At 47.9% G+C, this 23,920-nt stretch overlaps 1 protein-coding gene across 2 annotated transcripts in view; it reads left to right on the forward strand.

Annotated features, from left to right (window-relative positions):
* Positions 1–465: 465 nt before the first annotated feature.
* The window catches only part of Vps35l (VPS35 endosomal protein sorting factor like), a 104,119-nt gene continuing 80,664 nt past the window's right edge, over positions 466–23,920 (forward strand). For both annotated transcript variants that reach the window (NM_001399656.1, NM_001017463.2), the window contains 8 exon segments: positions 466–500; positions 3,276–3,375; positions 6,192–6,359; positions 8,456–8,578; positions 9,926–9,950; positions 13,335–13,411; positions 14,183–14,311; positions 20,595–20,679. In NM_001399656.1, coding sequence (NP_001386585.1) covers positions 484–500; positions 3,276–3,375; positions 6,192–6,359; positions 8,456–8,578; positions 9,926–9,950; positions 13,335–13,411; positions 14,183–14,311; positions 20,595–20,679 — 724 coding nt within the window. In that variant the 5' untranslated portion in view covers positions 466–483.

The following is a 23,920-nucleotide window of genomic DNA, read 5'->3' on the forward strand; positions in this document are numbered from 1 at the left end:
GGAGTCCTACCTCTTACCAGTGTGTTGGGGAAAGTCAGGGGAGTGTCAATGGGATGGCTCAGAGGGTAATGGCATCTAGTGTCAAGCAAAGAAAGGATCAACACCTGTCCGTTATCCACTGACCTCCGTGCAATATCGCACATCCACATAATATGAATGTGATTTAATCCAGGCGTGGTGATGCGGGCCTTTAATCCCATCATTTTGGGAGGCAGAGGCAAATGGATCCCTATTAAAAAAATAAATTAAACAAACAAACAAATCAAGTTAGATGACGGAGCTTGGGTTTGGCCGGGCCATTGCCGGACACAAACGTGGAGGACTGGAAACCGGAGGAAGTTGCCCCTCACAATCATGGCGGATAACAGAGCTTCAGAGCGGAAGCCGCCCTTCACAATCATGGCGGCCGGGGCGGGGCCGAGCTTCCTTGGGCGTGAGAAAAGGGGCTGGTCGCGGAAAACAGGAGATCATGTGACTGGGAAGATGGCTGTCTTTCCCTGGTAAGGAAGAACTGGCGAGTGGGCTTCAGGGAGGGGCCGCCCTTAGCTGCTCTCTATGTGGGTGGGCAGTCGTTCTTGTTAGAATCGGTGGCCTCCATCCCTGCCCAGGTTGTCAGAACTACGGAAGAGCAGAACTGTTGTCAGTTCTCTGCTCGTCTCCGCTGTTCGTAGCGGCTTCTGCTTCCTTGGGAGAAGTTGGCACGCCTGGGAGTTCTGGAGAAGGGAATGAACTCGTCCGGAGTCTGCACCCAGGAGACTTGTTCCTTGATCTCCTCATCCCACCTGAATGAGTTTAGTCTTTTCCGTGTGTAAAGTGGGGCCATTCACCCTACTCTGTGTAGAACCCTCAGACGTGCTTTTTTGCCTCAGGGAACGGTCAGTGTAGTTGAACCAAGAAGACTGGGGACAGGCCCAAAGGAGGGTGAGGGCAGTCGGTCAACTCCACTGGCGGCTTGCATAGACTGCAGAGAAGAACCTTCAACTGGGTCTTGCAGGATGCATAGGAACTCATCAAGCAGGAAGGAATAGTGTGTTCCTAAGTGACTGGCGAACAGGCCTTTTTGTACTTAAAACTGAGGTGACCTTCTGGTTGCCTCAGGTGATTTGTATCGATAAGCAATCCAGACAGGATAAGTAGATGATAATGAGGTTGGGGATTGGAGACTTGCATCTCAGGAGCTAATTTTCAGGTTTTTCTCTTCAAATGATGGGAGGTACCTTACAATGCCTGCGTTTGAGCATGAAAGAAATTTGTAACGCTAGGCCTTGAACTTAACCAACATCAACCCCCTGGCTTTATTTTGGCCTGACACTTTACTTCACTCTGTCCTGCAGACTTGCAAGAGACCACTTCAGGACACAGAATCAATGTGGTCCTGTGGGCCTCTTAGATCACACCGTGGGCTTCCCCCACCTGGTCATGCTGGTGTAACCTTTGATACTTTTGTTATACATACCAGTGAGACCGAAGCTCTGCTAGTGCCTATGGTCCTTGTAGTCTTCCCTCTCGAGCAAATGCAGAACATTTCTCTGTGTGGGGGTGCATGCTCAGCTTTCAGTTTTGCCCACTGACCTTGTGTTCCTTAATGAGAGAGACAGACTCATGTCTGGCTTCTTAACAGTGATTTTCCTGTCGATGGTGAGGGAACTGGTGAGGCCCCTGGGAAGTGTGCCTCTGCTCCAGAGATCGAATTTCAGGGGTTGTGCTAAGAACCTAGCACTAAGATCTTATTTAACACTCCCAAGTCTGCTCTACATTTGAGAGCATGGGATCCAAGTTGACCTAAAGTCATGCAGCCTGCTGGGTGAATTCTAGAGACCTGGAAGACAAAGAAGATTCCTGACCTCTTGGAGTTTGCCCTTTCCCTATGGGAATTGGCCTATGTAATCAGGAAAAAACTGTTTCTGGGGTGTGCGAATGGGAGGTACCTATGTCTTTGTTAGCGGAAAAAGTCTGATTTTGGCAACTGTTGAGATAGCAAGATTGAGTGCATTTAGTGAGGTGGTGGTGGTGGTGGTGGTGGTGGTGGTGGTGGTGGTGAGGCTGCTAGAGTGGACTGGGTTGTAGGACAGACGAAGTGCTTGGCTGCACATACAGTGAAGGGGTCAGTGTAGCAAAGGGCCACCAGAAGCAGGTGGGAAGTTCCTAAGAAGGAATCATGGGCAAAGCCACCTGAGGGGTTCTCCCTGAAGGGAGGCCTAGTGATCAGATCTGTATGCTGGGGACTCTGATGAGATGACACTTCTCTTTCTCTGCTCCCGTTGGGATGGGTTCTGGTTATGTGTATGTGGCCTTTCCTCCAGACCCCTCATGTGTTGAGGTTCCCCTCTGTGATGATGTTCCTCCTCTTCCCAGTGCTCTGACTCCTCCCTCTCGTCGTCCTGCTCACTGGGCCTTCCTCTTTATCAGTCCTGAGCTGATAAAGCTACTTTTGCCCTTTCTGTTCTCTAGTTGCCCTGTCTTTTGCAAATCCCCAGCCTGGACTTTTTCTTGCATCTCAGGAACTTATTCTTCTGGGGCACCTCCTCCAAGCCCTGCTATGTCTGTTCTGCTTTAGGAGGTTCCACCTGAGCCCAGGTCCCCTGAGCCCTGCCATATCTGTCCAGCACCAGGAGGTCCCCTGATCTCTAATGTATCTACATGTCCTGTTCTGGAAGGTCCTCTGAGCCCAGAGATCCCCTGAGCCTTGCTGCGTCTGTCCAGCTCTGGGAGTTTTGCTCCAAGTTATGGCTGCCTGGCCTCCTGTTGGCACCTGCCCTTTGCTTGGTTAACGCTACCAGTCAGCCAACATTGTGGAAACAGGGTTGGGGAAACTGGCCTCCTCTTAGTAAGTTCTCCTGAGTACTGGATCTGGCCTCACACATCCAGGATTTGTTGGCAGAGTTTGTACACTCAGACAGCTTGGAAATTGTTTTTATAGCTCAGTTGGTAGAGTCCTCACCTGACACACGAGTTTTGAGTTTCATCCCTAGTATTTAAACTGGATGTGATAGAGTCAGTAATTCCAAGGCTTGGAAGGTGGAAGATGGGGAGTTCAAGGTCGAGTTCAACTACCTAGTGAGTTTCAGGCTAACCTGGGCTAGTGATTTCAAATAAACAATAAAAATATTTTTTATGTTTTTTATGTAGTGTTTTGTATTATTCTTGCTAGCAACACTATGTGCTCCAAGTTGATCCCCTGCCAGTGGAGTGGAGATAATATTTTAGGTCTCAGTCACCCATCTGGTGTTCTCTTGTCACCTTTCTGATTCGCCAAGTGTCTTGCTTGTTCACAGGCACTCTCGGAACAGGAACTACAAGGCGGAGCTGGCCTCTTGCAGGTTGGAGACAGTGCCTCTGGAGTGTGGGGACTACCACCCGCTGAAGCCCATCACTGTGAGTCCTATATAGGCTCCTACAGCAGGTCCCAGTTCCTTGGTACTAGTGGTAACTGCTTATGCATGTGTGAATCAACCTCTCATTAGATTAACTTCCTGTCACCCTTTGCCCTCCCACCTTCTCATGTCCTTGTAGTTGCTATGGGCAAAGGGTAAGGACTCCTTTTTGGATGCTTCCTGATCTTTAATAGTAGGAGTCACTCTGGCCACCTGGGGCAGGTGGGGTGGAGTGGTGAGTGTCCTGAAGAGCATCTTAGACTGTTCAAAAAAGAAAATGAGAGCTGACAGGAGACTTGCTGGTTCCCTCCTGCCCCAACCCCCATGTCACTAACAAGAATAGCTGCCCCTTGTCCCTTGGTGTCCTGGAAAGCCTGGCTTTAGGTACCAAAACCCTCCCAAGGTTCTGATATAAAACTTGTAATAACCTACATACACCCTGCCATGTGCCTTACCTTACCTGTGCACCAGTGTGGTGGCACACACCTGTCTTAGTCAGGGTTTCTCTTCCTGCATAACACATCATAGCCAAGAAGCAAGCTGGGGAGGGAAGGGTTTATTCAGCTTACACCTCCATGTTGCTGTTCATCACCACAGAAAGTCAGGGCTGGAACTTAAGCAGAGCCAGAAGCAGGAGCTGACGCAGAGGCCATGAAGGGATGTTACTTACGGCTTTCTTCCCCTGGCTTGCTCGGCTTGCTCTCTTGTAGAGCCCAAAACTACCAGCCCAGGGATGGCACCACCCACAATGGACTGGGTCCTCCCCTCCTGATCACTAGTTGAGAAAATGCCTTACAGCTGGGTCTCATGGAGGCATTTCCTCAACCGAAGCTCCTTTCTCTGTGGTCACTCTAGCTTGTGTCAAGTTGACACACAAAACCAGCCAGTACAGTGCCTATCGTCTTCAATAGAAAAGAAGGTAAGGGTAGGAGGAGCAAGAGTTCAAGGTCAGCCCTGGCTATGTAAAGCTGTCTCAAAATAAATGATTGATGAATGAATGAATAAATACATAAATAAAATGTTTGTATTATTCATAATACCCAGTACTGTGTTACCATTGGGTCAAGAGCTGTCACACTATGTAGTTATGTAGTTTAAGAAATGACAGTCTGCTCTGGCCAGCTCAGATGCAGTTTTAGGTTTTTACTAGTCATGAACCTTGGACACTAAGTGTCAGTCATGTCATGGTTCGTGATCCTACCAGGAGGACCATTGTCGACAGTCAGATGACATGGTGGCCTTGTTAGAAAGCAGATTCCCAGAGCTGGAGCGATGGCTTCACAGTTGAACACTTGCTGCTCTAGGCAGAGCTCCCAGGTTCAGTGTCCACTCACACACAAATGGAAAAGAGCCCCATGGCTCTCTGGATGCCTGCTGAGCTCTAGGCTAGTCTGGCCTACCTAGTGAGGGCCTGTCTTAAAGACAAGCAAGCAACCAAACCAAACAACATCGTTATACTTGATTACTTCAGTGGAAAAGAAGTCTTTCCTATATTCTCAGTCTGCCACCAGCTATGCAGTTGGTCTGCACGTTGAGCGATTTATGCTCCTGCCCATCTTCTGGGTGACCATCCAACTGATTCTGACAGTGTTCCAGACTGGAAAAGCCAGTGTCTGTTGTGGTAAATATTTGGGGGTTTCTACCCCATCTTAGATCATTTAGTTCCCAAATAAAAGACACAAAACCTTTATATCTGCTGGGCAGATATCCACCGTCTATGCTATTGTATCTAATTCCCTGTCAATAACCCTGAGATATCACTTGCCATGTCTCGCTTGGGCCACTCCTCCTCCAACATGAAGGCTGGCCTTCATAGCCATGGGCTCACGGTCTTCCTACCCCATGGCTTCTTTTTCTGTCTCCTCTCTCTTGTCCTTCCTCATGGTCCCTGCCTCAGACCCAAAGCCCAGGAACCGAAGCCCCGCCTACCCCTCTTCTGCCCAGCTACAGGCTGTAGGCATCTTTATTAACCAATCATGGATAACTTGGAGGGCAAGGTTTACACAACAAAAGCTGGTACACGTGAGGATTTGCTCATCTTGGAGCAGCCAGACCTTGGCTGCAGAATTTAGTATTTGAATATGAGCAGCATCAGACCAGGTCATCGTAGGTATCTTCCTGGCTCTCACACTCCTTACGTAACGCACTGTGACCCTACGTGTCAGACACCAGCAAGCATTCTCTGGCAGATACCAGCTTTGGCGATACTTTGGACCTAACCCTACTTTGAGATAGCGAGCACCAGACCCCACTTGCGTTACCAGGGCCAAGTCTACGGCATGCCCTGGGCCTCTGACCTCTATAAGGTCTTGTCCTTCCTTAGGTTCTGTTAATTTGCTGAGGTAGTACACAGAGCTCAGGGAAGCTCTCCTGGACAGGACAATATGGAGAACCCACTGGCCGGCTGGAGGCCTGGAGATTCTGTCCTCCAAGCACAGCCTCCTGTCCCCCCACCCCCCATGTCATCACAGACACTCCCAAGTGCCTTCAATAAGGGATCTAATGTGTGTGTGTGTGTGTGGGGGGCTCTCAATGCTCAGGTTGATTGCTTTTAACTCCATTGCTGGTTTTGTCCTCCCTGGAGGGTGGGAATAAAGCCTGAAGCTCCTAGCCCCTGGGCATGGCTGGTCTTTCTGGGGACCAGCTGTATTGTGGGGGCCATGGAGATCCTGGGTCATGTGTCAGTTGTTCACCGAATGCAAGCATTGCCTCTGCCACAAATGACTGGTCAGTCTAGCTTCCACGGCAAGATTAAGTGGCCTAGTTGACTGTCCCCTGATGCAATCAGTCAGATGACCTCCACTGCTTTCTCCCCAGGTCACCGAGTCAAAGACAAAGAAAGTGAGCCGGAAAGGAAGCACTTCATCCACATCCTCCTCCTCCTCCAGCTCTGTGGTCGATCCTCTGAGCAGTGTCCTTGATGGCACCGACCCCCTATCCATGTTTGCAGCCACCTCGGACCCAGCAGCCACAGTAACAGTCACAGTAAGGCAGCCTGGCCAGCAGCACATCTCGGGGTGTCAGGTCTTCACCCTCAGGGATGGTGGTTTGAAGTTTTACCAGTAATGCATTGGGGCATTCTGATTGTGCGAGTTCAGGACATCCAGATAGCCAGAGGAATTTGATTAAGAATGTTGTCTGAGAGAGGCTGGGAGAGATCTGTGAGGTCTCTATATTTTTCTTAATTAATTTTTTTAAAGACAGGGTTTCATGCAGTGCACACTGGCCTATGTGAGAATGACCTTGAACTTCTTGTTCCCCTGCCTCTGCCTCCCAAAGGCTAGGTTTATTAGTAAGAGCCACCACTCCTAGCTTGTTCAGTGCTGGACACTGAGCCCAGGACTTTGTGCCTGCCAGGCAAACCCTCTGCTAACTGAGCTACACTCCTAGATCCTCAGCCCCTCAGCTGATTTTCCTTTTAAATTGTTGACTTGACACTATGTCTTAGATAACTTTTCACGTTTCGACTTTTTATTTTGCATGGCTGCATTATATTCTGATTCGTTTGTTGCTGCCATGGAGTCTAGAGTGCCTGCTGGTATTGACAGCACACCAATGTCTCTTGAATATATACATACCTCATGGTGCTGTGTGCGCAGGTCTGTGTAGGGGAGCGTCCTAGAAGCTCTCTACTGGATGAAGGCAGTGGATGTGTGCTGTTCTGAGCGCACCACTGAGCCATCCCCTCAAAGGCCTAGTGGTCTATATCCTGCCAGCAGTGCTAAGGCTTACTTGTTTCCTTGATTCAATATTCAGTTATTTTAATTTTCCATTATTTGGATTGTTGGGGAAAATGTCTTTTTCAGTGTGTTTTACAAAACTTTAAAATTTATTTTATGTGCATGACCGTTTTGCCTGCATGTGTATATATACACTGGATGCATGCATGTGGAGGTCAGAGGAGGGCATTCATTATTTACTGGAACTAAGTTAGACGTGCTTGTGAGCTGCCACGTGGGTGCTCTGCAAGAGCAGTCAGTGCTCTTAACCCCTGTGCCATCTGCACTTTAATTGAAAATTTTTATTTTTATTTTTTTATTTTTTTTAAATTTATTTATTATATGTAAGTACACTGTAGCTGTTTTCAGACACACCAGAAGAGGGCATCAGATCTCATTACAGAGGGTTGTGGGCCACCATGTGGTTGCTGGGACTTGAACTCAGGACCTCTGGAAGATCAGTCAGTGCTCTTAACCACTGAGCCATCTCTCCAGCCCTTTATTTTTATTTTTATTTTTTTTTATTTTTTAGTTCTTTTTTTCGGAGCTGGGGACCGAACCCAGGGCCTTGCGCTTCCTAGGTAAGCGCTCTACCACTGAGCTAAATTCCCAGCCCCGAAAATTTTTATTTTTTATGTGTATGTGTAGGGGTGGTGCATGCATGCTTGCTTGTACTTGGAGGTCAGAGGCTGACATCTGGTGTCTTTTTTGGATTGTTCTCCACCTTACATTTGGACATGTTGAGGAAGAGTGTCACTTAAACCCAGGCACACAGAGTTAGCTAGTCTAGCTAGCTAACTGCTCCAGGGATCCCATCTTCACCTCCAGACCTCACAAGCATGAAGTCCCAAGAACTCATGCAAAAACGTTGGACACAGTGGTGAATCCGTACAATCCCAGTGTGGGGAGGGAAACATGGATCCCGAGGGCTTGCTTGACCAGCTAATTTGACCCAATAATAAAATCTAGGCCAGTGAGAGATCTTGCCTCAAAGACTGCCTGAGGAATGACATCTGAGATTGACTTTTGGTGTGCATATACACACATATGCACACACACATGTACACACGCATGCACACCACACCACACCATTATTGTGGCCTGGTGGTGGTAGCCTATGCCTTATTCCCAATAACTGGGAGGCAAAAGCAGTCCGGTTCCAGGACAGCCAGGGCTACAACAAAGAAACCCTGTCTTTAAAAGGCCATTTACAAAAAGGAAAGAAAAAGAAAGGAGAGAAAACAGCAGCTGGAGTATAGCCGGGTGGTAAAGTGCTTGCCTAGCATGCTCAGGGTCCTGAGAAACAAACCAACGATGCCAACAAAAGCTTCCCTCCTGAGGTGGTTGCCTTGCCCTCCCTAGGAAAGCTCCAGAAAGAAACGTGATAAGGATGACAACTCCTTTGTGGGACCTGATTTTGAGCCCTGGGCCAACAAACGGGGCGAAATCCTTGCCCGGTACACAACTACGGAGAAGCTGTCTATTGTGAGTACCCAGCTGCATATCAGTCTAGTGGTCTAGCTCCTGGACCCTAGAGTTTCCTCTCCTTCGTCAGTGTTATTTGTGTCCTAATTGCCTTCTTAAACAATTTCATGTTAAGGGTTAAGGGTGCAACTCAGTTCAGAAAAGGAATTGGTGTCATGGGCACCTTGGGGAGGGCACTCATAAAGGAAGTGTGTCCCCCTTTGGAGTTGGAAGCTTGCTCTTGGAGTGGCTAATGGGTTAGGTAGTCTGGGGTGTGTGTAAAGTGGGGGCCTTCCCTTTGCCCCAGGCAGGTTTCTCCCAGTAGGGGAGGCTCAGGTGAGCAATGCCCACCCCGGGCAACCAGTTAGTAGTGTGCTAGTTATGGTCAGCTTCAGTACTTATAAACCAAGTTCTGTCCTTGGACAGCATTAAGAACATTATGTCTCTCCCTTCTCCGAGGAGGTCCGGAGGTGGGGAGTCCAGGGTTGGAGTGATAATTCGGACCAGGTTTCTGATTTTTCTGTCTCACTCCTCGGATGTTTCTAGTGTTGAGTCACGTGTAAGTTGCTAGAAGGAAAACAAAAGGAAGATGTAGCCCCTCCCATCTGAGGGGGCCTCCTGGTAGTCCCTCAGCACTCCTTAGTCCTGTGGTTTTGGAGTGGGCGATGGATAGTATATAGATGCAAGGGAGGCTGGCTGGGCTGTGTAGCTTCCTGAATGTCTGACCGTGTTCTCGCCCAGCACCTCTCTCTCCTGCTTTCCACATGGCATGCTGAACAGAATGGTAAGAAGCACTGATTGGCTACTGAAGGGTGTTTCTTCTGTTTTCTTGCATGCATAGGTTAATTCAGAGGAGCTTTTCTCAGGTGTCAGTCCTTTTAACCCCTGAGGGTCATCTGGATGTGTTTAGTTATTTTTCCCCATTAGAACTCTAGGGGTTGCTTGGCATATTGTGAGTGGACGTGAGAGAGGCTGTAAAACTCCACAGTGCATAAGCTAAACCCTACAGAGTGAAGCTGCCCAACCCACAGAGGCAGGAGCATGATGGCTGAGAAACTTTGATTTAAGGATGTCCAAAATGAGTCTATTACTCAGTGCCATTAGAAGATCAAAACTTGTGCTATTTGATGTGTCACCTGGCTAGTCCCCACATGAGTTGAAATTCAACTTCTAGGTGGTTTTTAGCCGCCTTCCACAGGACTCAAGTTCAATGTCAAGCATCTGTGTCAGGCAGATCGGCTGCCTATAAGTCTAACTTCAGAGGACCCCACACCTCCTAGGGCACCAGTGCTCATGTGCACATAATTCCCATCCACAAAATTAAAGTATGAAAAACATTAATTATTATATTTTTTTTTGTCTCTGCAGAATCTGTTTATGGGATCAGAAAAAGGTAAGATAGGTGTTTGTTTTGATAGATAAATTCTGCCTGTGCCTTCATTAATATTCACAAAGGAAGGGAAGCTCTGATCCTGCATCTGTCATTATGTTTGCCCAGTTGAATGGTTTCGGCTGGTAGATGCTGGACAGAAACACATACATAGAACATTAGTAAAATGAGACCAAAGACCCTCCCAGGAGTCAAAGGCAGACTTCTGGTTGACCTTCAAGAACAGAAGACAAGAGTATTCCCCACCACGGGATAACTTTAGACCCTGCCCCTCTGCCCCTGTGTCTGAGGTCCTTTTCCAGTGTGTGTAGGCATGTCTGCCCATGTGTCTGTGTAGAAGCTAGAGGTCAGCATTATGTGTCTTCCTCAACCGCTCTTCACTTTGTTTATTTATTGGTATGGGGACAGCTCTTACTGTCCTGGACCTCTACATACCATAGACCAAACGAATCTTGAGCTCACAGAGATCTACCTGTCTCTGCCACATAAGTGCTAGGATTAAAGGTGTGTGCCAACACGCCCAGCTTTTTTACCTTACTTTTTGAGAAGGGTCTCACTGAGCGTTCAGCTCACTGATTGAGCTAGACTAGCTAGCTGGAGACAAGCTCCAGGGATCCCAACTCAGGTCCTCATGCCTGTGTGTCACACGTTTCTGACTGCGGCCACTTCTTTAACCTTGGGCCCTTCCTTTGCCCTAGAGAAGAGCTTGTCAACTTTCCTAATGCTGCAACTCTTTAATACAGTTCCTCATGTGGTGTGACCCCTAGCCCCGACCATTAAGTTAAAGTAACCACCTCGTAACTGTACTTTTGCTATGATTATGAATCATAATATAAATATCTATGTTTTCCAATGGTCTTAGGAAGCCCATGTGGATGTGGAATTCTTGTTGAGAACCTGCTGCCTTAGATCTTTGTCCCTTGGGAAAAAGGCACCTGTGCTCAGTCTTACCAGCCTTTGGTCCCTGGACATTGGAAGGGTCAGATGTTCAAAGTCATCCTAGCAAGTTCAAGGCCAGCCTGTACTATGTGATTCCCTATTTAAAATACATACATATAAAATCTCTTTTTATATATAAACCCCTAAGTTGATTGGATATAGAATCCTCATGAATTAGCAAGTCAAAACAAGCTAAAATAGGCAAATTATTTGGATGGTTTGAATATGAAATGTTCTCTATGAGGTTATATTTGTATTTTGTACGTGTGTGTGTGTTGTGTGTGTGTGTTCATGTGTATGTGTGCGCACACACTCACACGTGTGTGTTTTACATGTATATATATATATTGCTGTGTCTATGGCAGGAGATGTATGTGCAGAGGCCAGAGGAAGAAGACATCGAGTGTCTTTTCTGTCATTTATTCCCTTGAGACAGGGTCACTTACTGAGTTTGGAGCTAGCCAGGCTGGTGGTCAGCCAGGGCCTGTTCTTCTGTTTGCCCCGGCCGTGTTGGGATTCACAACGCTTGTACAGTCCCACCTGGTGCTTTCCCTGTGTTCTGAGAATTTAAACTCAGAGCGTCATCCTTGCACAGCAGGCACTTGTGCCCACTGAACTATTTTTATATCCTTAGGGCCATTTCAGGAGGCCGGGATTGTTAGAGTGGGACCGGTAGACGTGGTTTGTTAGTGGTCTGATGGTTATAACTAGTTATAACTGGTCCTGACCCTGCTTCCCACTTCCTGGTTCCTCACATGAATAACCCTCACCGCTATGACATTCACAGCTTTAGGACTGGCCTGACTGGGGTGACTGGAGTGAAGAGACAATAGACACATGTACAGCAAGGCTGGGATCAGTGGGCCATGTGCTCTGATGGAGACACCGTCACATCAGCCTGGAAACTCTGGGATAGGAGGCAGGTTTACCATCTGCAGCAGCATGACCAGAGGTTAGCTAGTCTCCGAAGGGCGAGCAGTTTCAGGTTACAGTTGTCTGGGAGGAGAGAGCTGTGGTTGACTTGTTCTGTATACACTGTTGCTGTCCATACTCAGACCAAGGGAAGGACTAGCCATTTCTCTGGGTCTGAGGTACTGGGGTCCTTGACTCACAGGGGTACACCCGCTCTCCACACTCTACCTTGTTGTCCCCTGCTGCTGTGAGATGAGCTACTTCCCCATGACTTTCCCCTTATGTGGACTCAAAGCCTTTAAAACTCTTGATACTCATTCACTATTTCTCCCTTAAGTTGTGACTGTTGGGCATGTGGGTCACAGAGGTTCTTGGTAATAAAATAGTTTTGCCAGGCTGTTAATCGATAATAGATCATCAGTTCGTGCTAGGGCCAGGAACCTTGGGCCTGGGAAGAGAATAGGAGCAGCTTGGTGTGTGAGCCAGTATTCTGCCCTGTAACAAAACAGCCAGACAACGGCTGAACATGAGGAAGACTTATTTTGGCTTACAGTTTCAGAGGTTTCAGTCCATGTCTCTTTGCTCTGTGGCTTTGGCCTATACTGGCACAGTCCAGTATAGTGGGAACACTTGCCAGAGGAGGCCTGGTCACCGTATGAGAAGTAGAAACAGGAAGAAGGGGTCAGGGTCGGTCCTCTCAAGAGCACAGTCTTAGTGGCCTAACTTTCTAGTGCTGGCTCTACTTTCCAAAGGTTCCATCACCAGCCACTGGCACTGTGGGCTGGCGTCCATACCTTCAACACAGGGGCCTTTGCGGGACGTTCAAGTTTCATTCTTTATTCATTTGGTAGAAAGAGCAAGGGCTAAGTCAGTCATAGGACCCTCAGTATCATCATGGGCAGCACTTTGAAAATGGGGAAGTGGTTCTGAAAGGCTTGGATGGCCACAGTAAGCCTTGCTCTATGTCTGGCCCGTGACTTCATGTCCGTCATCTGCATGATGGCCACAGTAAGCCTTGCTCTATGTCTGGCCCGTGACTTCATGTCCGTCATCTGCATCCTGGCTCCTGCCAGCACTGGGGAATGGTGTTGAGAGCTGCTGGTTGAACAACTAGGCCTGTTTGCCTGGGAAGAGGCCTTTGACGTGTTCTTCCTGCTCTGGGCAGCTGAGGAGGTGGGTTGCTATGTAAATATAAAGGCCTGGTACTGCTGGGCCATCATGAGTGCATGCCTGAGAAAGGAAACAGTGCATGGCAGGGTTCTGCATTGTTCCTTTGGGAACAAGCAAACAGTGCAGTGTGATTTACAAATACCCTATGTGGGGGTTCACCTTTCTGGGACCACCCACTTTGCTTCTGGCGGGCAACTGCTGGTGGAAAAAGCTTCCACTAGACCTTGAGCCTGTAAGGAGGCAGAAGCCGCTCTACCATTGTAGTGTTCTGAGGTGAGCTGTTTTCTGACATGTAATAGGTGTCTTTCATGCGGAGTGTGGGCGCATGAGAAAACCTGTTGTGTGACCGATGTCTCTCCTGTGTAGGTAGAGCTGGGGCTGCGGCTTCTGCCATGTCAGAGAAGGTTCGGACTCGTCTGGAAGAGCTGGATGACTTTGAGGAGGTGAGAAGGCCTCTAATGGGGTACAGTGAAGAGGGGGCTCTCCAGCCCTTCTGCCAAGGGTGGCTGCTCACTGTGCTAGGTCTCCTGGGGCCCTGTCTCAGTTCTCAGTTTGGAAAGATGCTGAGGCCTAATGCTCACCTGGTAGGAACTGCTTCCTCAGAGTCCTCTCCACTTTGTGATGTAGGAGCAATCCTTCTGTAATCTGGGGACTCTGTCAGCAGTAAAATCCACGTGGAGTCACACCCAGTGAAACAGCTTTGCATAGCCCAAAAATCCCAACTTGAAGCATTGTTTACACAAGGCCTGTTGAATGTGGCCCACAGGGCCCTTGTGATTGTCTGTGCATGCTTTGAAGTACAGGCTTGTTTGCCAGCTCTTAAGAACTGGCACATTTGGATCTGTGAAGATGACTTGGTTAGTAAAGTTCCTGGTGTACAAGCATGAAGGTCTGACTTTGATTCCCAGATCCCTGTAAAAAAGCCTGGTGTGTTTGCCTACATATATGTGCATATGTATATGTTTATGTATACACACACCTCTTGCATGCCTGGTGACCAAAGGAGCCGGAAAAGGCTATCACATCCTCTGGATGTGTTGACAGCTGATTCAGTACCCAGTCAAGATCTTGGCTTCATTAATGGCAGGCTGAGGTGCAGATGTGGCACTGAGTAGCAACGTGCAGCCAGTGTCCATTTGTCCTGTGTGGAGGTGGTAGTCGATTGAGGCTTTTCCTTTTCCTCCTGTGCTCAGGTCTGCCTTTTCTGCCCACAGGGATCCCAGAAGGAGCTGCTGAACCTGACCCAGCAGGATTATGTGAACCGCATAGAGGAGCTCAACCAGTCTCTGAAGGATGCCTGGGCCTCGGACCAGAAAGTTAAGGCTCTGAAGATTGTCATTCAGGTCAGGCGGGGGGACGTTTCATGTTTTTTCATTTCTTAAAAATTCTGTGTAAAACTCCACTTAACTTTTAGAGTCCTCCCTCAGAGTCTTACCCTCATTCCTCACTTCCATACTCACAGATGTCTTTTGAAAAGCCGTGATTAGGAATCTGTTTTTGTGAGATGACTAATCCTAGGGCCACCGTGTACAGCTGCACAGGTCATACATCCCATGATTCTAGGAACCACTGTTGCCCTAGGTGACAGAATTAATGATTTACCCCTGCTGTGCAGTTCAGAGGCTGGCTATGTGGCTTGGATAGAATTAATGATTCACCCAGTGTTGTGCAGTACACAGGCCTTGGGACAAGTGCTATTGTATTTGTGATTTGTGCACACTAAGGTTTGGGTAACTGTCTTCCAGGCTGCCTCAACCAGACTGATTGACTTGGAATGTGAGATGAATGTCTCTGTTTTTTAAAGACATAGTCATATAAGGAAAATACACTCATACTGCAAAGAGAAGTGCGTTTGTGAATTATCTTGGTGAATTTGTTGATTTGCTGATGGCTCTTGGAGTCAGTCCTGTAAGGAAAAGGTTTTTTAATTTTTCTAAGATGTATTTTATTTATTTGTTTATTTTGGTTTTTCAAGACAGGGTTTCTCTGTGTAGTCCTGGCTGTCTTGGAACTCGCCCTGTAGTCCAGGCTAGCCTTGAACTCAGAAACTCTCCTGTCTTGTTCACCACCACTGCCCAACTCTTACTTTTACTTCTGCATATGTGTTTGTGTCTTTGTGAGAATATACCATGTGTGTGGGGTCCCGTGGAGGCTGGAAGAGGGAGTCAGGCCTTTGTGGGCTGTCGGTTGCTGGACTTGGGTCCTCAGGAAGAGCAACAAGTGCCCTTAGCTAGAAATTTGTCTCTCCATCTCCAGGAAAAGGTTTTATTCTGTACTTTTACCCTGAAGACCCTCCTCTCTTGGCAAAAAGTACTTCGGTCAGGGCCTAGGATGCAGCTGAGTTAGTAGAGTGCCTGCCTGGTGTGCAGGCAGCCCTGGGTTTGAGCCTCAGCACTGTATAACCTGGGTGTGCTGGGGTGTGGTTCTGGACTCGGTGGAGGTAGGAAGAGCAAGGTCATGTTTGCCTACGTAGCCTGCAGGAAGACACCTGACCCAAGATAAGTTATAATAACAACAACAATGCAAAATTAAAAAAAGAGAAAACAGTAGAACCAGTGAGAGTCAGGCCTTTGGAGTTAACTGATGACTTGAGTTGGGTCCTCAGAACCCACAGTGGAAAGAGAGAACTGACCCCTACATTCTTGTCTGACCGCTGCATGTGTGCGCTGACTCACAGTGGAGTTCTCTCTCTCTCTCTCTCATACACATATAGTAAGTACATACATGTAAAATAGATTAAGAAAAGTGAAAGTGCTCAGATCACAGTGAAAGAGGGAATTCGAATGCACTGCTTTGCTGGTTTTGGAGCAGTGTCTCTGGGACATTTGTCACAGAGAGTCATTTGTCACTTCTTGTCATGGTAATGGGACAGTTCTTTTCTTGATAGAGGTCTGTGCACTTGGCTCTTGAAGTGTTTGAAGTTGAATCTGTGTGCGGCAGGGTGGTCTTTCCTGGGGTTTTGTGACTCGGGGAAGCTGGGCTAGTTCTCTTTTCCCGTTGTTTATAGAGTAAATACTCCCAGAGAAAGGGCCTCTCATCATGCCTGCAACTGAGGGTGCCTTCGAGTTCAGATAGCTGCAGGTGTTTGCACTGTAGAGTGACCCCAGCCTGGAACCTGGGACTCCATCAGAGGTCACCATCTCAGGGAAGGAGCCAAGCAGAGTCTGATTAATCCTACCTGCTGGATCCTAAAGTTCTAAATGCTTTTGGAGGTTACTATAAGGAAATGAAGAAGGCATAGCATATAGGGAAATAAGCAAGGTCCCCTCATTTGCTCTGTGGCTCAGATTTTTTTGGGGGGTGGGGTTGGGGAACACTCATCTACCTGGCGGACCTGGGTTCTATCCCAGGACTGACATCCCCAGTCAAAATAATTTTCAGCACATAATTACTACATGCTTAAGCCTAGAGTTCAATGACTTTGAGCCAGGCATGGTGGTGCATACATCTAATCTCCAGGCTGAGTCTGGAGCACAGCTAGTTCAGTGTTAGCCTGAGCTACATCTTAAGACCCTACCTGTCAGGTGGTGGCAGTGCACACCTTAATCCCAGCACTCAGGAAGCAGAGGCAGATGGATCTGTGAGGTCAAGGCCAGCCTCGTCTACAGAGTGAGTTCCAGGACAGCTAAGGCTACACAGAGAAACCTTGTCTCGAAAAACAAAACAAAAATCAAAAAAACCCTCTCTCCAAAGTAAGGAACTACAATGAATTTTAGTACATTTTAAGTGGTACAAGTATCTTAGCTCACATAGTCCTGCTTTAGAACATCTTCCTCACCCTAGCCCCTCAAACCTGACTAATCAGAGCCCACCACATTCCTCCTAGGATACCATGCCCTGCCTTCGTCTATACATGAACCACAGGATGGGCTCCTTCTGTACATAAGTTTTACATCTGGTTTCTTTCCTTCCTTCTTCCTTTCTTTCTTTCTCTCTCTCTCTCTTTCTTTCTTTCTCTCTCTCTTCCTTCCTTCCTTCCTTTTTAAATATTTACTTATTTATTATATATAAGTACACTATAGCTGTTTTCAGACACACCAGAAGAGGGCATCAGATCTCATTACAGATGGTTGTGAGCCACCGTGTGGTTGCTGGGATTTGAACTCAGGACCTCTGGAAGAGCAGTCAGTGCTCTTAACCACTGAGCCATCTCTCTAGCTCCTTATCTGGCTTCTTTCATTTCATTCATTCTTTTCATTTGAAGTTCGCCTGGGTTGTGTTATGAGTTGAGGCTGAGTTGCTCTGAGTAGTACTCCATGGCATATGTGACCACGGTTTTGTGTACCTGTGAACAGTTGTTGATGTCCAGTTGCTCTCATCCTTGGACTGCTGCATATGAGTCTGTGTGGATTTAACATTCGTCTTCTGGGTAGATTCCCGGGAGCAGCCCTGCTGAGGCAGGAGGTAGGTTTTTTAGAAACTACCAAATTGCTTTTGAAAATGGCTGCCTCTTTATGTCCCCACCAGCAGTGCCAAAGACACTAGTCCCTCCCCAGAGCCCTAGTCCAGTGTGCGTGTGTGAGTGCTGGCGTGTGCCATGGCATGTGTATGGAAGTCACATGACCGCCTTGCGTGTCAGTCCTCACCTTCCTCTTCGTTTTGGCAAGGTCTCTTACTGCACTGTGTTCTGATGCCAGGCTGGCTGGTCCACACTCTGGGCATTCTTCCTCTGCCTTCAGTCTCGCTGTAGGCTCCCTCAGATTTGGAGAATTTGAGCTCAGGCTTTACCCGCTGAGCCATCTTCCCAGCAAACAGCTAGTCGTATTCGTCATTGAAAACAAAACACCCACTGCCATTTCAGTGTTTTTCCGGCAATGGTGATGAGTTTGACTGCAGGTGCCTCAGCCCCAGTGCCCTGCCAGTAGACAGCCAGTGAGCAGCAGTGTCTCAACCTCTGCTCAGGGGAGGCTGAGCCTGGGAGCTGTGTGACACCCTCCTGTGCAAGCTTAGTGGAGGAGGCGTGTTTTACACCACTGAGTGTGCTGCTTGCTTGCTTTTTTGGTATAGCCTTCTCACAGAGCCCTTGTTAAAATTACTGCTTCTTGAATGTTTGGCTTGAGATTCTTTATCTGTGTGCGCATGTGCGTGGTCTATACACATATGTGTGTCTGTGTGTGTGTAGGGTGCATGTGGAGGCCAGAGGGTAATGTTGGGTATCTTCCTCAGTTGCTTTCCCCCTTATTTTGAGAGACAGAGTCTCTAATGGGACCTTTCTTTATCTTTCATATTTAGCTACTGGATGGCTATCAGGCTCTGCCCCCCCAGTGCTGGGTTGCTGTACAGGCCAAGCCTGGCTTTTGACAGGAGTCCTGGGGATCCAAACTCAGGGCCTCATGCGTGCATGCTAAGCACTCTACTCACTGAGCCACCTCCCCAGCAGCGCTCTGGAGATTATGTATTTTTTTTTAAAAAAACTTTCTTTTAGTTTTTGGAATTATATCATTTCCCCCTTCCTTTTCTCCCGCTAGACCTTGCCACACACACCCCTCCTTGCTCCCTTTCAGATTCATGGCCTCTTTTTAATATACATATACATATGTGCCTAATGTATGTATAACCATGAGCTGCTGGTTCTGTGTAGTGTTACTTCTGTGTATGCTCTCAGGGCGAGCGGATGGCTGTGTCATCCTAAGGGAAGACTATTTTTCCTGCTCCCAACGTTCCTTAGCTGCCTGTGCTTCTTTGTGCAGGGCTGAAGCCCAGTGAGCGAGCTTTCTCTTTCCACATTAGTTCATCTATTGCCCTCGTTTAGCTCACGTTCAGGCAGTCAGGCTGGTGACACTATGGGACTGTCCATTTTTAACACCCCGGTCTTAGGAAACAGCACCATAGCCTTTAACACCACAGTATCTGTAAGATGCTGCTGTGTAAGGTAATTTTACTTCAAGAGGTTCTTACGACTTAACTTTAGATTTAAAAAAAATTCTATTTTTTTCTCATCCTTTCTAAAACACATGTTCATGAAAGCAGCTTGGGGGCAGGGACCAGCACACAGCTGTGTGGGATGTCCCAGCTGGGTGGAATCTGGAGTGTGGTCTGAGCTGTGCATGGCCAAGGGGCCCTGCATGGCAGTGGTGGAGAAGGAGATGGGGAGACGTCATCTTCCTAGGAACCATGGGGTGTACACTGTAAACACCCTCTGGGACTTGGGGTCATTGTATTTTTTTTCCCTCTGAGTCCTGAACTCTCCATGAGTGATTGTTTAAGTTGGGAACTCTCATAAAGGGCTCTGAAGATCACAGAGCAAGACAGCAGGGGCTGTAATTCCATATGCATCCAAAGGCTGCAGTGAAACAAGCATCTCTGTTGTAACAGCTCACGGCTCCCTGCCCCTGTGAGAGGGTTTCCGCAGGTCAGACACAGTGTTTATGCATAGGCATGTCATGCAGAGGAGAAACTTGGCCACTCTCAAGGTTTAGATGTTGGGAGCCAGAGCCAGAGTGAAAATCTGTGCCCAGGGGACTCAGCTTGCTGGATGTCCTGACCACCACCTGCATGCCCTGCTCACCAGAAATGAATGTTTATGGGCCTTTTCTTTAATGTCCAGTTTATTTTTTATTTGTGAATTGATAAATTCGTGCAGGCATGGGCATGCATCTGCGAAAGCCCCAGGAAAATGCCAGCTGTCTTCCCCCATCACTGTCTACTTTGTTATTATTTTTCAAGACAGGGTTTCTCACCGTAGCCCTGGCTATGCTGGAACTCACTATGTAGGCCAGGTTGGCCTTGAACTCAGCGATCCCCCTGCCTGGTTCAGCAAAGTCTTCTTCAGTCTCAAACTTGTGGCTTTCTCAGAGCCAGGCTTTCCAGAACGTTCTGTAGGAGGCTCTGTAAGCATTCTGCTTCTTTTTGTCAAAAAACGAGTGGTAGGTCTGGGGAGCTGGCTGACTGTGCAGGAGCACTGGCCATACAGATGAGAGGACTTGAGTTTGAATCCTTAGCACCCTTAGGAAAAGCTGGGCACAGCAGGGCTTTCCTGTAACCCTGGCACTGAGGGGCAGAGGCAGGCAGATTCTAGGAGATCATTGGCAACTAGCCGGTCAGCCTAGCTAAAGTGACAGCTTCAGGCTCAGGGAGACCTTTCCTCAAGGGAATAATGTGGACTTAGAGAAAGACTCTTAACATCTGCCTTAGACTTCCACATGCACACACACAGTGTATGTCTGCATGTACACGTGCATACCACACACGAACACAAGGGTGTATGTCTGCATGCACACATGTATACCACTCACAAACACACAAGCGTAAAGTACAGGTATAGAGATGGCTCAGCATTTAAAAGCACTGGCTATTCTTCCAGAGGACTAGGGTTTGTGTCCCAGCATCTATATGATGGTTTACAGACATTTATAACCCAAATTCCAGGGTATCCGCCACCCTCTTCTGACCTCTGGTGGCAGTAGGTGCATGCACACACATGCAGGCAAAACATCCATTTACACAAAGATCTAAAAAATAAACAAGGAAAGGTTTTTCTCGTGCATGTCCCCTGTGGGAGAGGCTGACACAGGGCTGGGCAAGCATCACTGTGTTAACTTGCTCTTAGAGATCATCGGTTTTCCACACTTGGAGGTTCTCCAAGTCTGGTTCCCCAGAGTGAATGCCCTCTCCTGTTCTTTCTAGTGCTCAAAGCTGCTGTCAGACACCAGTGTTATTCAGTTCTACCCAAGCAAATTCGTCCTCATCACCGACATCCTTGATACGTTTGGTAAGTACCGGAGCCACCCTGTGTCTAGGGCATGTATTTGCTTTGGTGGAAAGCAGCCACCAGCACTGCCTAGGTCGGGTTCTGCCATCACCTCAGTCCTGTGGGTTAATCACAAGGGAGAACCGGCTGCTCTGTGACTTCTTTCTCTCCCGTTTGTAAAGTCAAGTCAAAGGGTTTGTATCTAGAATGCTGTATGTATTTTATCTTAACAACGCGACAGGTACGTTTTGATTTTGATTGATGCATGGTACTTATCTGTATTTCAAGGATGCAGTGTGGCATTTCAGCATAGGCGTACGGTATGAGATAGTCAGGGTCATTGTCGAGTGTGTCCATTGCCTCAGACATCTGTCACTTCCTTTTGTTGGGAACATTCACAATCCTCTACACTTACCATTTCAAATATTTCAATTGTTTAGTTAATTGCTGGATGTCTGTGTGCTAGGCATTAGGAGTCGTTCTTCCCAGCCCACTGCATTGGGTGTCTTTAATGGTCTCTTCTAATCTCTACACAGGCCAGTAGCATGATGAGCGAAGCAGTCAGGTCAGTAGCACGTGTCCTGGCTAAGCTCCAGGGCACTTACACTTACTTGCATTGATCGGAACACTGTAACCAAGTACTTAGGATAGCCAGTTGATGAGGAGGAAAGGCTTACTTGGGCCTGTAACTAATTCTTTCAACCCTTATTTTTAATAATGGTTCTTAAACGCTTTAACCTCCCTTTAGACCACCACCACCAGAGGGAATGGAAAAGCAGCATACAGGGGAAGTGGACTGTTTAGAAAGTTTTTTGGAGCAACTTCCCATCTGTGTTTCTGGACATCGGTCCTTCACTTCACAGGTCTGCAGGGGCAGCTTGATCCACTCACAAACACTTCACGGATGGTGGCACTATCTAGCAGAGACAGCCAGGCCTCAGCCTCGGTACAACTCAGCAGGAAGGATCAGGAGGGACACCAGGAGAAGTTCTCAGCTGTGTCTCTCATTGAAGTGAAGATCAGTGAAGACGCGAGACCCTCAAGCGTTGCACAGCTAACTTTATAAGCAAGCCAAGCTCACCTCTGTCACTGGTCGTTGAGTCCTATTTATACTCCCTCCAAACCTCACATGTCCTCCGTGGGTCAGCACTTGCTTCTGTCTTAGCAGACATCACTCTGCCAATCAGCCCCAGTCCAAGGACGTGGCAAGAAACGGCAGCACACCACCAGAAGGGTTTTGGTGCGTTTCTCTCCATGGAGTCCTGACAAAAGGAGCTTAGCTATGCATGTAAGGTGAACAATACATTCATGTCGTTACAACGAGTCCTTCATCACGTGTCCTTTCATGTGCTTGCTTTACAGAACGTCCTTTCGCTTTATGTCTGCTTCAGGAAACGTTCCTTCATGAGTCTGCCATAGCCTTTCACTGGTGTCCACCTCAGGAAAACACTCCTTCAGGTGTTTGCCCTAGCAAAACACCACCCAACACAACTGACTTTCCAAAGAACCCTTAAGTTTCCACTTTACGGGTCTGTGGCAAGGTTTACAGATCTGGAGTTTCTGTTTATGACTTGGGCCTGTGGCAAGACAGCACAGCTGGCAGGAATGTGCGACAGGCAGATCCACTCACTCCATGGCCCAGAAGCAGAAGAGGAACAAAGGGCTGGAGCCTATACTGTGGTCTTCAGGGGGAGCTCTAGGTGGCTTAAATACTTGCCAGTAGGCTCCACCTCTTAAAGGGACCACACCTCCAGAGACCAGTGCATGAGCCCACACCTTTAAGATAGGCCTTGGGGAAACAGTGGAGGTCTGCACCCTAGCAGGAGCTCAGCCTCTCTTCCCTGCCCCGCACGTGTTTGTCTCAGGAACTGATACTGACACATGACACTTCATCTGGACACCTAGGCATCTTTTGCATCCCTTCCTGAAGTTCTTCCTGGCTTGCCCATTTGCTTGTGTCTTCAATCCCCACCGTTCTGTCTTGCCTACATGGCAATCATAGTGCCTCTGAGGTCTTCCTGCGTTGGTCATTGGGATTACCCATACCTCTTGTAGGAGACAGAGTGATCTCTTACAGCTTAGTGGAAAGCTTAGACAAAGAGACTAATCTGAAGGCCCAGGGGCCCCTTGGCCTGGTGCATAGCGGTAGGTGGTTGGACAGGGCAACACTCTGGGCTGTACATACAGTGTAAAGGCACCCGAAGGAACTTGCAGATGAGCTTCTGAGAGCTGGAGGTCAGATGGAGGCGTTCACTGTCCCACCAAATGGAGTCCATCATCTTGTCCATAACCCTTCCAACAACAAACCTTCTAGGCTGCCGAAGATTCAAGAGTGGGTTCTGCTTTTAGGTACAGCTGATGTAGGGACTTGGTGTAATTGAATTTTTTTTTTTTTTTTTTTGTCTTTCTGATACTTTCTCTTGGGTGACTTCATTCTCAAGATTCACACTGCGTTCTCTGTTTCTATCAGCATTACTGCTGGTGGTCACAGAGTGTGGAAAGGCCTTTAGGTTCTACCACACTGGCCCGGCTCAGGTCATGATGACATCTGGCAATGAGATAGGCCTAGTGCCTGGGTTGATTGCCCACAAACCTGCCGTTGTTGCCAAAGAGAGAAATGGGCTCTAGTCATGTTTGGTGCTTACACATCTCCAGTTTTTAAAAAAGGAGAGCCCTGCCTTGTCTGGATAAAATCCTGAGTTCTGTGGCCGGTCTTGTCTTGTGCTGTTCTAACAAACTTGCCTCTTCCTGTCAGCGTGATGACCTAGGATTGGAGAGTCTTGCAGTTCAGGACCACAGGACACATGGCCCAGGCATCTGGAGATGCACGGACATGGCAGAAGTATGACAGTCTGTGGTTGGCACATCGGTAGAGACCATAGGTGTTGGTGGACTGCTGGCTTCCCTGGCTGCTGCCTCTCCTTCAGTCATGAGTTTGAGATTCAGTTTTTCCACCTATGAAATGGTGGTGCATAGGAGATACTGAAGTGGAAACTTTGGAAGTCAGTTGTGTTGGATGGTGTTTTGCTGGAGCAAACACGTGAAGGAGTGTTTTCTTGAAGTGGACACAGGTAAAAGGCTAAGGCAGACTTGTGAAGGAACTGAAGCAGACACGGGTTCTGCTAAAGCAAGCATGTGAGAGGACTCATGATGAAGGATTCTTCACTAACAATTAACATGTATTGGTCCACCTTACACGTGTTTTTGAGCTCCATTTGTCCAGACTCCAGAGAGAAATGCACCAAAAAACTTGTGGTGGTGT

This window comes from Rattus norvegicus, chromosome 1 (genome assembly GCF_021556685.1).
Source record: "Rattus norvegicus strain SHRSP/BbbUtx chromosome 1, alternate assembly SHRSP_T2T, whole genome shotgun sequence".
Classification (NCBI taxonomy): Eukaryota; Metazoa; Chordata; class Mammalia; order Rodentia; family Muridae; genus Rattus; species Rattus norvegicus.